The sequence below is a fragment of the Phocoena phocoena genome, chromosome 8 (assembly GCF_963924675.1).
Source record: "Phocoena phocoena chromosome 8, mPhoPho1.1, whole genome shotgun sequence".
Taxonomy (NCBI): Eukaryota; Metazoa; Chordata; class Mammalia; order Artiodactyla; family Phocoenidae; genus Phocoena; species Phocoena phocoena.
In genome coordinates this window covers 18,160,630-18,175,242 of record NC_089226.1, presented here as the reverse complement: position 1 = coordinate 18,175,242, position 14,613 = coordinate 18,160,630, and the positions used below count along the sequence as shown (strand labels likewise).

General features: G+C 38.3%; 1 protein-coding gene and 1 non-coding gene across 2 annotated transcripts; both read left to right on the top strand.

Moving 5' to 3' along the window:
- The first annotated feature begins 202 nt into the window (after positions 1 to 202).
- Positions 203 to 8,682, top strand: LOC136127094 (NXPE family member 2-like). The gene is given in 5 exon segments (XM_065882509.1): positions 203 to 303; positions 305 to 607; positions 5,909 to 5,978; positions 7,565 to 7,778; positions 8,156 to 8,682. Coding segments are annotated over 5 exon segments (1,215 nt in total).
- A 5,511-nt stretch (positions 8,683 to 14,193) lies between these two features.
- LOC136127674 (small nucleolar RNA SNORA3/SNORA45 family) lies at positions 14,194 to 14,323 on the top strand. The gene has a single exon (XR_010656134.1). It is a non-coding gene; the product is annotated as a small nucleolar RNA SNORA3/SNORA45 family (small nucleolar RNA).
- Positions 14,324 to 14,613: the final 290 nt, after the last annotated feature.

Genomic DNA, 14,613 nt, shown 5'->3' with positions numbered 1-14,613 from the left:
GATCATGGAGAAGCTAGACCAGCTGATCCCACCCAGACCCTTCTCCCATGTGAGCTCCACCACCAGCGCCACACACAGCAAAGCCACCCTCCTCAGCCCTCAAGACACATACTGCAGGGGGGATCAGCTAGACGTCCTGCTGGAGATGAGGGACCACTTGGGATGCAGAAAGGAATATGGCGGGGATTTCCTGAGGGCCAGGATGTCCTCCCCAGCTCTGAAGGCAGGCACTTCGGGAAAGGTGACAGACTGCAACAATGGCACCTACCTTGTCAGCTTCACCCTGTTCTGGGAGGGCCGGGTGTCTGTCTGTCCTGCTCATCCTCCCCAGTGAAGGGGTGTTGGCTCTCTGGAGGGCAAGGAACCAAGGCTATGACAGGGTGATCTTCACAGGCCAGTTTGCCAATGGCACCTCCCACGTCAATACTGATCGCGCCCTGGTTTTAAATTCAAGTGCTGAACTGTGCGAGAACCTGCACTATCGTGACCAGGAAGCCTTCTACTGTGTGAAGCCTCCATGTGTTCCCTGTGAGGCACGGACCCACGTGACCACCAGGAATGCAAATATTTCCTATCTTAGAGAGAAAGAATGGATCATTTTCCGCAGGTAAACGGGCCTTCAAACACAATCATCAATACAAAGAGGGAGACTTAGTTTCAGAACAACACTGCCTAATAACTTTTCTTAATCAAGCTCCCTTATGTTGACTAGTTTATAATCAGAGATTCAGTGCAGATGGTAATATATTCACAGGGTCCCATACAGGTCACCTCTACAGCTGTGGTTTTATTCATCCTGAACTATTTGCTAAAAGGAGTACAACCAATGAAGCAATTCATGTAGGTCTATAGTTCTCCAGAGTTTGTAATACTTCCAGATTCAGGACTTTTCTGGAGACCAGTATTTTCTATAATGTGTTCCATGGAATACCAATCCTATAGAGTGTTAATGGATGCTATGCAAAAATAAAAAAAAAGAACAACAACAAAAAAAAAAAAACCCCAAAACAAACAACAAACCCAAGAGGAAGGAATGCTATCATTATTTAGTCTACCTCACCCTTTACATCAAATGAATCACCAAATCCTGTGAATTGTACCTCCCAAGTATCTCCTGAACCAAGCCATTTCACTCTATTGCTGTTGCCTATCCTTGTATAAACTATCATCCTACCTCAATTAGATTATTACAACAATCTCCAGAGATGTTTCCTTGCTCACAGCCTTGTTTCCTTCCTATCCACTCTACACCCAGACTAATGTTTTACTTGCTCAAAACAATATGATCCCATTGCTCTAAGGATGAAATTCAAACTCTTTAATATGTTTACAAGGACTTACCTAGCTCTGAAGCCCCTTATCTCACCTTTCTGCTGCCTTGCTCTCTGTCAAATTGAACTCCTTTAATTTCACAAACGGACTGTGGTGTCTCTAAGCTCTGGCATTTCACAAGCTTTCATCTAAACACCATTTCCTCTGTGTTTGGGTAAAATGCTAGGCCCATACTCTTCCACTGAATTCTATTCTTCCCCAATCATAATACTCATTACACTATTAAATTTCAGATATATATTTTTATACCCTCTGTTAAATTGTAAGCTCTGTGAGGCAATAACTGTAACTATTTTTTTCACCATTCATTCATTCAATTTATAAATAGCACATTTTATATTCCAGACACAGCTCTAGGGGTTGATAATTTAACATTGTAGTTGGGTAGAAAGACAACAAACCAATAAATAAATAGATTTGTAGTATAAAGTCATCAGAATAAGAAGAGATCTGAATGTGACGGTGAATGCTATTTTAAAAGCGTGGTCAGGTAAGACCTGTCTTGAGCACCAATCTGAGGATGGGTCACTTGAACAGTAACCTGAATGAAGTGAAGAAGAGAGTCTTGTGAATTACGGGGGGAGCACTATTTCAGGAAGAGGAATAGAACCTGAAGCAATGGCATGCTAGAATGTTCCAGGAACCATGAGGAGGACCAGGGAGGCTGGAATGCAATAAGAGAGGGAGAAAGGAGGTCAGGCGAGTAGGCAGAGCCTTAGAGTATCTCTTAACTTTAGTCTCTATTCCTTCAAGTGGGGTGGAACACAAATCATTTCCCAAAATTACTTGACTGTGGACCACTTATTTATTTATGTATTTATTGGCTGCACCGTGCGGCATGCAGGATCTTAGTTCCCCAACCAGGGATCAAACCTGTGCTCCCTGCATTGGGAGCACAGAGTCCTAACCACTGGACTGCCATGGAAGTCCTGGACCACCTATTTAATGGATCATTTTCAGGGATTGTGGTTCCATAGTTGTAGAAAGGCCTTGGTTTTCGAGAAGAGCAAGTTGGATATCACAATATCCTGGAAATTCAAGTTCAAATCCAATTCAAACATTATGATGACACAAGGGGAGGGGGTAGGATACAACAGACCTTACCTGGCTACAGGATTTCCTTTCCACTCCTAGGTCACCTTTACTTCTTTTTGTTTTCTTGGTCAAGTTGTGAAAAAACCCATTTATCCTATGGCTCAGCCAAAAGAGGCTGGACTTTTTCAAATAAATATTTTACTGAAAACTGAAGGAGACATAATCATGGAGACATAAAGGCCTAAATAATTGCAAAGACAGAGACCTCCCTGCCTTGAAGGTCTCAGAACCATGTCTTAACGCTATGGGCAGAGACTACCTGTGCTGATTCCATATTCCTTGTTGACCACATCTGCTCCCTCTTGAGATGGTCCTCCTTGCAGCTTGGGTTGGAGGAGCTCTCCTTGCACACTCTCCTGGCCGCTCTCAGGAAATGCTAAGTCCCTGGTCTGGCAGATCTGCAGATCTGTATTTTGGGTCTAATCATGCTTCTCAAGTGAGCTATGTTCATGACAATAATCTGCCTGACCCCATTTTACTTCCCAAAAGACACATTTACTTCCTGGATCCCCTGCTCTATTCAAACCATCTATTCTCCCCTGCCTCCATCCCCCCCCGCCTGCCCCCCCCACCAATGCATGGAAGTAGATATCTCAATCTTCTCAAAGGTGATTTAGTGCCCACACAAGGAACAGTTGGCTTCATTGGTGATTCTGGATCCAAGAACTCTCACGGATCATTCTATCACTAAGCTTTAGTGCCCCTTCTTAGGCCCACGCCAGGTTCTGTGGCATCTTTCTTTCCCACAAGTCCAGGGACTAAGCCTGTTTCTCTTTCATTTGTCACAAAGTAAATACATTTTCCTACCAGGGTTCTCTCTCCCAACCCTAACTGCAGAATCAATCAGATGCTACCTCCTCAGATAGTCACTTCTTCAAAGTTAAAAAAGTCTTTTTTCTTCTTAATTTAAGAGTTTTATTGAAAATCATGATAGGAAAATAAACAAGGGGTATCACATGAGAACACATCACACAGGCAACAAGTTGTTGACAATTCTTTCCGTTTCTGTTATGTTTCTAATACTATGGACCCCTTCTGAAATGTGATACACAAGCACACTCAATACTAAGACAAGACACATTGAAATGATTGCCTTTATACCATGAGTACATATTTTTTTGTTGTTTTTTTGTGTGTGTTTTTGCGGTACACAGACCTCTCACTGTTGTGGCCTCTCCTGTTGCAGAGCACAGGCTCCGGATGTGCAGGCTCAGCGGCCATGGCTCACGGGCCCAGCTGCTCCATGGCACATATGATCTTCCCAGACTGGGGCACGAACATGTGTCCCCTGCAACGGCGGGTGGACTCTCAACCACTGCGCCACCAGGGAAGCCCCATGAGTACATATTTTTAATCCTAAATTTAAGGTCCCATCAAAGTTTCGCTTTGGTAACCAAATTTACGAGGTAGCTTGCTATTGGTCTCTTTTGTCAACTTCAACCTTACCTGGAATGGATGTAGAAGAATCAATGTTTCAAGTTCAAGTTTTCCACTGAGACAAATTTTAATTTGTGCCAAATAGAGGTCTGATAGGCGCCTCAGTAAGATACTCTGGAGTGACTATGGTTGGCCAGTGTCGGTAGCATCTAGTAAGTGGCAGTCAGAACTGGAATCCCTCTATCCCCTATTCTAAAGTCGGTAGGCTATAGCACAGTCTCCCATGACTCCATCGCTCTATGCAGCCATCACTGTCCAGACACCCCAGCCTCTCTGCTTTCCAGCCCTCAGATGCCCTTGATAAAGAAAATATTTTTCACTTGACCTAAAAGAATCCTTTCCTGGGATTCCAGCAATCCCTCTCAATTTTTGAAAATGTGTCCTTTGTCCCTCCTGGAGATCTCTGTGGCTCTGGGCCTGGAAGTCCTTCCTTCCCCCAGATGGATTTCATTCTGATGAAATGAATTTGATTGATCAGTAAAGTGACCATCTTAATTGGTAAGACCTATACCTTGAGGTGAAACTCACTGTGCCAGGGCCTTGAAATATTATAGTGAATAAGATTTGACCTACTTATTCACTATAATATTTCAAGGCCCTGGCACAGTGAGCTCTCAAGGAGATAACAGAGAACAGAAAATAGACTCCTGGGGGGATTTGTGAAGGAGAGTGCAGGGAGGAGAGGCTGGAGAAGTAGATACTCGTAGGAAGTGTTATGCCAGTTGAGGACCTTGGTCCTTATCCTGCAGGTTGATGATGGAAAGTTATGGAAAGATTTGGTGTGCGGGAATAAACAGGCAGCACAGAGGATGTATTTAGGTGGGATAACCCAAAGGCGCAGAAAGGCAATATTGTAACAATCTAGGACATAGTTCTCAAAGTAATGTCCTTGTATCAGCAGCCTCAGCATCACTTGAGAGTTTGTTGGAAACCCAAATTTGTGGACCCCGCCCCAGAACTAATTTTTTCTAGCTTCATTGAGGTATGATTGATAAATAAAAATTGTATCTATTGAAGGTGTACAACATGATGTTTGGATACACGTGTACGTTGTAGAACAATTACTAAAATCAAGCTGATTAACATATCCATGACCTCACATAATTTGCATTTTTGTGTGTGTGGTGAGAACTCTTAATATCTACTTTCTTAGCAGATTTCAAGTATACAATACATTATTATTAACTATACTCACCATGCTGTACATTAGATCCCCAGAACTTAGTCATCTTCTAACTGAAAGTTTGTACCCTTTAACCGGCATCTCCCCGCTGCCCCAACCCTCAACTCTTGGCAACCACCATTCTGTTTCTACTCTCTGAGTTCAGATTTTGTAGATTCCACATAAAAGTGAGATCATGCAGTATTTGTCTTTCTATATCTGGCTTATTTCATTTAGCAAAATGTCCTCCAAGGTCATCCATATTGTTGCAAATGGCAGGACTTTCTTTCTTAAGGCTATGGTACATATAAACCATATTTTTCTCTACCCACTTATCCATTGATAGACACTTAGGTTGTTCCCATATCATGGCTATTGCGAATAATGCTGCTATGACCATGGAAATACAGAGATCTCTTCAAGTGCCCAGAACTATCGAATCAGAAGCTCTGAAGAGGAAACCCAGCAATCTGAGTTGTAACAAGCACTCTAGATGATTTTGATGCACGGTCGAGTTAGAGAAGTACCTGCCTAGGAAAATGTCCATGAAGAACTGAATTACTACGAGTGGTAAATGTGGAAAGGGTGGCTTGTGGTAGAAAATCATTTGGAAGGTAAAATCAAAGAGATATATATTTGATGAATTGCACAAAGAAGGTGAGTGACTCTCTGGATCTCTGCATTCTTGTCATCAGTAGGAGAACAGTTTTATAGAATCTTGGCCCGTCTGTTTCCTGCAAAATATCTAAAATATATCAAAATAAAGAAAAAAGTATTTGTAGAGAGTTGAGAGTGGTTTGATCCCTCTAAGTCCCCCATGATTCATTGTTACTTTAATGTCTGGACAGCTATCAGGCTCTTTTACTTTCCCATTTCTTGAAGGTCCAACATGGGGCTTGAAATAATGAAGGACTTTACCTCCATCAAGGTCTTGCCATGTAACAAGTCTACTGTGTTCATAATTTGTCCATTTAAAGGACATTCTTACTTTAAGAGCTATTTCTTGAACATTAACCATTTCAATCTTTCATTTCCTGAAATAAATAGTATTAATCATCTTGGGTTTTGCAGAAGGGGTTTTATTCTTGGAAATATTTTCATATCAATTTAAACCAATTTTCATCTTGAGTCAGATATAAAAGGCTAGGTAACTCTTCATTTCAGCTGCCTTCTCTCAAAATGTACCGGTTATTTGTACTTGTATTTCAATTTGGGATTTGTTCCTGAAAAGCCAATAATTGGATACTGGTGAAAATGTCTCAAATGAACTACAGAACTAGAAAATCTCTCTTTCAGCCAAACCATCTCAGTTAAAGTTCTATGAACTAGCAATTCCTGTGAATATTTTAAATTTTATCACATAAACTTCAGTGGGCAATACAAAGCCATCTCATTTATCAAAGTGATGTTTCTGCTATCCTGAAAGTAAAGTCAACTTCAGAAAAGCAAATTACTTCTGTTTTAACAGTCAATGGGGTATGCATTTATCCATTGCCCTTTTCTCATATATTTAGCACATGTTTATTGAGGACCTACTATAGGCAGAGAACTTTGCTAAATCCTGTGGAGATATAAATGGATCAGGAACCCAGACCTAAAGCTCACGGTCTATGGGAAAGACAGATCCCTTCTCTGCCATGGCAACCATTGTCCATACCCAGCATTTACACCAAAGAAAGTTCTTTGACCCTTGAAGCCACTTGAGTCCTCTTAACACCCCTGTGGTTTCTCTCTTGCCTGGACAGTAATTTCTAGTAAAGTCAGGCAGTTTCTTATAAGACAGTGCCAGACTTATTTTAGGAGCCTTTTATAAACCTGATATAATTCGATATGGATAAACTTAAGTCCCTAAACATATACCCCAAATCTGAACAATGTAGGTAGATGACAAAAAGATGTGTTTTTAAAGTGGCAAAATAAAAAATGGCCTGAGCCACACATGGATGGAAAGCTTGGTACGAGTCAGTGAATTCAGCTTAGGCCACTTCAAAGTGGAATATTCAGAATAAGCAGATAATGTTTCTCTCTTTTTCTGCACTAATCAGACCACACAGAATATTAAGTTCAGTTCTGGGCACAAGAAAGAAACATTGAAGGAGTTTTCCTATTAACTAGAAAACATGGTTCTGATACATACAAAATAAACAACGTGTAATAGTCATTTTGTAAAGGTGTTCAAGCTTTCTCCTGCTCTTTTGCCACCACACATTTCCCCCTGATTTTGGCTAGCTGTCTCACAACTGAGTGACATTAGGGACAAGATGAAGCCCTGGGAAACATTGCAAATGCACAAAGAAAAAAATTTAACCCCAGTCTAGGAAATACCATTCATTATTGGGGTTATTCAAAAGTGAGACATTTTAACTCATCCCTTAACATGAACTTATTAAATAAATATTTGGAAAGAGAGGATGGCAGAGACAGAGAAGGGTGGAGGGAAAAGGCGAAAAAGAGGAAGAAAATGAGGAAAGTGTTTCTGAAATAATTTGTGATAATAAAAGTTGCTGACTGTGGGAGTTTTTATTGCCAGAGAGTGAGAACATAGAAGCAAAATGTCAGCTTGGCAGGAAGATGACTTTTCCCAGTGGTAGCGGTTATACTGTAAAAAGAAGGTGGATTGCAGCATTTTGCAAACAGATCGAGTTAAATGAAACAAAAAATATAAATGACTGCTTGAAGAGAAAACTTATTTACCTCATGGGAGATTCAACACTGCGTCAGTGGATTCACTACTTACCAAAAGTGGTTAAAAAGTATGTATTTTATTTTTATTTTGAAACTATAGTTGCCTTCAGAGGTTATTTTTATAGTAGAATTCTTTGCTTCCCTTTTCTGACATTTATTATTTTTCAAAATTTGCCAAATATTTGGATTTGGGCTTTTAAAAAGTTAAATTTTATTTTCTTCATTCACAAATATTAACATTTTCTTCCTCTTTCTCTATGCTGATAATAAGTTCAAAATTTTGTTAAGATTTGAATGCATCTGTTAAAGTTCCCTTCCCCCCACAGGCAGCAGTGCTCTTAGAGTTAGAAGTGATCTTGGCTAGAATTTTACAAATACGTGCATTAAAAATTATATCATTATTTTCCTTTTGCTAAAAGATTTATTGATTTTTTTTCCCGTCAGCCTTAAAATGTTTTGATCATCATGGAGCTGGGATCTTTAAAACACATGTGCTTCTTGATGCTGAAAGACATATTTTGATTCAGTGGAAAAAGCATGGTTATCCATTTATTACCAAAAATCTGTTCTCAGTGAAGGATGAAAATTATATCCCATGGGAAATTGACCGGGTAGCAGGAGACAATGACACAGCCATTGTCATCACTCTCGGTCAGCACTTCAGGACCCTCCCCATCAAAATCTTTATCTGTAGGGCCATCAATGTTCAAAAGGCCATTGAACATCTATTCTTGTGAAGCCCAGAGATCCTGAAAACTGAAAACACCAGGGGGATGTCTCAAAATGCAGAGATGTTTAGTGACTTTCATGGTTATATTCAGAATCTTATCATGAGGGATGTTTTTGTGGATTTCAACGTGGGTATTATTGATGCCTGGGACATGACTATTGCATATAACACTGATAATGTTCATCCACCTGATTATGTGATTGGAAATCAGATTAACATGTTCTTAAACTACATTTGCTAGAGGAAAAATACAAAAAAAGCTAGTACCAGCCATTCCCTATAGATGACCTCACTTATACTGCAAGGATGGTTTAATGAAATCCAAGGTAGGAGGAAAGAAAATAAAAATAATTTTTGTTAAAATATGCGTAACATAAAAAATTACCATTTAAACCATTTTAAGTGTACAATTCAGTGGCATTAATGACATTCACAATATTGTGCAACCACCATCTTGATCTATCCCCAGAATTTTTCATCATCCCAAACAGAAACTTCGTATCCATTGAACAATAATTCCCCTCCCCCCAGGCAACCACCATTCTACTTTCTGTCTTTATGAATTAAACCATTCTAGGTAGCTCCTATAAGTGGAATTGTATAGTATTTGTCCTTTGTACTGGCTTATTCCACTTAGTATAATGTCTTTAAGGTTCATCCACGTTGTAGCCTATGTCAGAATTCCCTTCCTTTTTTAAAGCTGAATAATATTCCATTGCATTATGTGTATATCACATTTTGTTTATCCATTCATCTGTTGATGGACACTTGGGTTGTTTCCATCTTTTGGATATTGTGAATAATGCTACTATGAAGAGGAAACCAAATTTGTAAGATTGTTTCCAGTACTGAGTATGATGACAGAACAGCAAAACATCATCATTCATAGTTTGATTTTAAGAAATGTAAGGCCTGGAAAGGAGCAGTCTAAATGATTCAAGTTTACAGAAAATGTGAAATGTAGGAGAAAACTTAGTGAAATCATAATAACAGTCTTTGTGCTTAAGATAATTATTTGAAATTTGGTAAACAGTTTTTCTCTAGATTTCAGTAAAATCAGGGATCACAGTCCAAACCCACAAACTCATTGAGACAAACCAACTAGTATTATGTCAATGTACAGACCCTACAACCCTGGTTCTTGCTGATCTTAAAAGTATGAGATGAGATCCCCTCCAGAGGACCTCAAATGACTTTATAAGCTTTGTCTCTAAACTGTCCTCTCAGAATAAAAGTATCCTCCATTTCTATTAATATACTTGAGGTCACATGAGTGGAAATATTGTTACTCCAGGGTGATTTCTTTGTTTGGACTGTGTTTCTTAGGGAGAGGAAGTGAAATTATAGCACTGTAACATCAGTATAAAGGTCAATCCATACAGCTTAGGACGAGGCTCCTCTAAATAAGGGAACACACATTAGAAATCTTTTCTTTTGGTTCTAATTCTTCGCCCAGGAAACTTTCAAAATAAACCTAATCGTTCTTCCAATCATTGCACTCTTAAATGCTTATATGACTTATCATTGTCCCACCAAAGTTACCTTAAGTTTGTTTAACCTAGTTCTGAGTTGATAGAGTTTCCAGTTTTGTTACCATTACTCTTCTCTGATTGCACTGAAGTGTGTCTGTGTCATTCCACAGCATGTTTCTACCCCATCTCTCTCCTCAACAAATTGAATGCTCTAATTTAAATGTGATAAATAAGCATCGAAAAATGAGGGTCTATTACTTCACTTGTTCTAAAGCTGAACTGTACAATATTATAGCCATTAGTCACATGTGGCTGTTTAAATTAAAATTAAATTAAATTAAAAATCATTTCCTTGGTTGCACTAATCATATTTCATGTTCAGTAGCCACATGTGGCTAGTGGTACTGTACTGACAGCACAATATTTACTTACATTTGTTTCTGGAGACTATTTTTTAACGTTTTGTTGTAGTATTTGAATGTGTTTTTAATAATAAGGCCAATGATATATTGTCGTTTTTTACGGTGAGTAAAAGAATTATTAAATGTTGCTAAGTGTCAAACTCTTGACTTTTAAGCCATTTTCTTCTGGTTCAGTCTTTTAAAGAAATCCTGGTATCTATATAGTTCATAATTCTTTGGCCTTGAAGTGATAGCCTCAGATTATTACAGATATTGACTATGTTGCTTGTGTATTTACAAGACTTGTGCAAGCCATTTGAAATGTAAAGATGTTCTTTACTGGTATTATCAAGTCTCTTTCAAAAGCCCATGTATGTACAAGGAATGAAACTAGAAATCAATAACAAAAGGAAAACAGGAAAATTCACAAATACATGGAAATTAAACAGTGGACTTATTTTTTAACATCTTTATTAGAGTATAATTGCTTTACAATGGTGTGTCAGTTTCTGCTTTATAACAAAGTGAATCAGTTATACATATATATATGTCCCCATATCTCTTTCCTCTTGCATCTCCCTCCCTCCCACTCTCCCTATCCCACCACTCTAGGTGGTCACAAAGCACTGAGCTGATCTCCCTGTGCTATGCAGCTGCTTCCCACTAGCTATCTATTTTACGTTTGATAGTGTATATATGTCCATGCCACTCTTTCACTTTGTCACAGCTTACCCTTCCCCCTCCCCGTATCCTCAAGCCCATTCTTTCTTAGGTCTGCATCTTTATTCCTGTCTTGCCCCTAGGTTCTTCTGACCATTTTCTTTCTTTCTTTCTTTTATTTTTTAGATTCCATATATATATGTTAGCATATGGTATTTGTTTTTCCCTTTCTGACTTACTTCACTCTGTATGACAGTCTCTATGTCCATCTACCTCACTACAAATAACTCAGTTTCATTCCTTTTTATGGCTGAGTAATATTCCATTGTATATATGTGCCACATCTTCTTTATCCATTCATCTGTTGCTGGAAACTTAGGTTGCGTCCATGTCCTGGCTATTGTAAATAGAGCTGCAGTTAACATTTTGGTACATGACTCTTTTTGAATTATGGTTTTCTCAGGGTATATGCCCAGTAGTGGAATGGCTGGGTTGTATGATAGTTCTATTTTTAGGTTTTTAAGGAACCTTCATACTGTTCTCCATAGTGGGTATATCAATTTACATTCCCACCAACAGTGCAAGAGTGTTCCCTTTTCTCCACACCCTCTCAAGCATTTATTGTTTCTAGCTTTTTCGATGATGGCCATTCTGACCGGTGTGAGATGATACCTCATTGTAGTTTAAACAATGGACTCAAACGATTACTGGATCAAAGAAGAAATCACAAGGGGATTTAGAAAATATTTGGAGGCAAGTGAAATAGAAACCACTATATGTCAAAACTTATGCAATACAGTGAAAGCAGTGCTAAGAGAGAAGTTTATTGTGGTAAATATTTACACTAAAATAAGAAGGAAGTTCTCAAATCAACAAACTAAACCCAAAGTGAGTAGAAGAAAGAAAAGCATAAGGACTAGAGCAGAGATAAATGAAAGAGGTAAAAGGAAAACAATAGAGAAAAAATCAACAAAAGCAAGAGTTGATTTTTTTTTGAAAATATCAAAAAAGTTGAAAAGTGCTTAGCTAGACTAAGAAAAAAAGAAGAATCAAATGAAGTTAGAAAGGAAAGAGAGGACACTACAACTGATGTTACAGAAATAAAAAAGATTATGAGACTGCTATGAACAATCATCAACCAACAAGTTGGACAACCTAGAAGAAATAAATAAATCCCTAGAAACATACAACCTACCAAGACTGAATCATGAAGAAATAATAAATCTGAACAGACCTGTAACTACGCTGAACAAAAACAGTTCTTTAAAGCACTAATCAAAAACTTCTCAACAAAGAGAAGCCCAGGACAAGGTGGCTTAACTGGAGAATTCTACCAAAGATTTAAAGAAGAAATAATACCAATCCTTCTCAAATCGTCCCAAAGTATAAAAGAGGAGGGAACATTCCCTCTGAGTGTTCAATGAAGCCAACATTACCAGATACCAAAACCAGACAAAGAGACAACAACAACAATGACAACAGAAACCACTACAGATCAATATCCTTGATGAACAGTAATACAAAAATCCTAAACACAGTAGTAGCAAACCGAATTCAACAGCATATTAAAAGAATCATACATCATGATCATACATCATTTATATCTGGAAACAAGGATAGTTCAACATACAAAAATCAATCAGTGTAATGTACCACATTGATAAAAACTTGATTTTCTCATCAGTGCAGAAAAAATATTTGACAGAATTCAACACCATTTCATGATAAAAACATTAAACAAACTAGGAATAGAAGGAAACTACTTCAACATAATAAAAGCCATATTTGAAAAGCCCACAGCTAACACCATATTCAACATGGAAAGACTGAAAGCTTTTCCTCTAGAATCAGGAACAAGGCAAAGATTCAACATAGTATAGGACATTCTAGTCAGAGCTATTAGATAAGAAAAAGAAATAAAAGGCATACAAATTGGGAAAGAAGAAACAAAATTATCTCCATTTCCAGATGACATGATCTTATATATAGAAAATCCTAAAGATTCTACAAAAATACCTGTTAGAACTAATAAACAAATTCAGCAAAGTTGTAGTATACAAAAATCAACACTCAAAAATCAGTTGCAGGCTTCCCTGGTGGTGCAGTGATTGAGAGTCCGCCTGCTGATGCAGGGGATGCAGGTTCGTGCCTCGGTCCGGGAAGATCCTGCATGCCGCAGAGCGGCTGGGCTCGTGAGCCACGGCCGCAGAGCCTGCACGTCCGGAGCCTGTGTTCCACAACGGGAGAGGCCACAACAGTGAGAGGCCCGCGAACCCCCCCCCCCAAAAGAAAACAGTCCTATTTACTATAGACTCAAAAAGGAATTAAATATTTTGGAACAAACTTAATCAAGGAGGTGAAAGACTTGTACACTAAAAAATAAAAAACATTGTTAAAAAAAATTCAAAGAGGTTACAGATAAATGGAAAGGCATTGCATACTTGTGGATTGGAAAACTTAATATCAAAATGTTCATACTTCCCAATGTAATCTACAGACTCAATGCAATACTTATCAAAATTCCAATGGTATTTTTTTGTGGAGATAGAAAAAAATTCTAAAATTCATATGGAATCTCAAGGGACCCTGAATAGCCAAAACAATCTTGCAAAAAAAAAAAGTTGGAAGACTCAGACTTCCTGATTTCAAAATGATACTACAAAGCAGTAATAATTAAGGTGGTGTGGTACTGGCATAAAGATAGATATATAAGCCAATGGAACAGGATAGAGAGTATAGAAATAATCCCTTGCATATATGGCCAAATGATTTTTACCAAGGGTGCCAAGCCTAAACAGTAGGGAAAGAACACCAAGGGTGTTGTGGAAACTGGATGTCCACATACAACACAATGAAGTTGGACCCTTACCTTACACTGCATACAAAAATTAACTCAAAATTGATTAAAGACCTAAACTATTAACCTTCTAGAAGAAAACATAGGGGAAATCTTTAGGACTTTAGATTTGCCAATGATTTCTTTGATGTGACACCAAAAGCACAAATAACAAAATAAACAGACAAATGTGACTATACCACGAACTTAAAAACTTATGCATGCCAAAGGAAACAATGCATGAAAAGATAGTCTAAAGAATGTGAGAAAATAATTGTAAATCACACATCTGACAAAGATTAATATCCACAATATATAAGGAATAGCTACAACTCAAAAAAAAAAAAAACAAAAAACAACCCTGATTATAAAGCGGGCAAAGGATCGAGGCTAGAGTCACGCTTGGGTATCAGCCATTGTCTTAGTGTGCTAGAGTCCTCAAAGAGTAGCTGCTGACCTTATTCACTGGCTGTGGCCCTCATGGCATAGTCAGTCACCAGGTTAGTGACATGCATCAGAGAAAAATAATGGGCAAAGGAATCGAATAGATATTTCTCCAAAGAATATATACGAATGTCCAATAAGCATATGAAAAGATGCTCAACATCAGTGATCATTAGGGAAATGCAAATCAAAACCAAAATGAGACATCACTTCACACCTATCAGGATGGCCACTATCAAAACAAGTGTTGGTGAGGATGCAGAGAGAAGTTGGAACTCTTGTGCACTCTTAGTGGGAATGTAAAATGGTGCAGTTATTGTGGAAAACAGTATGGAGGTTACTCAAAAAATTAAAAATAG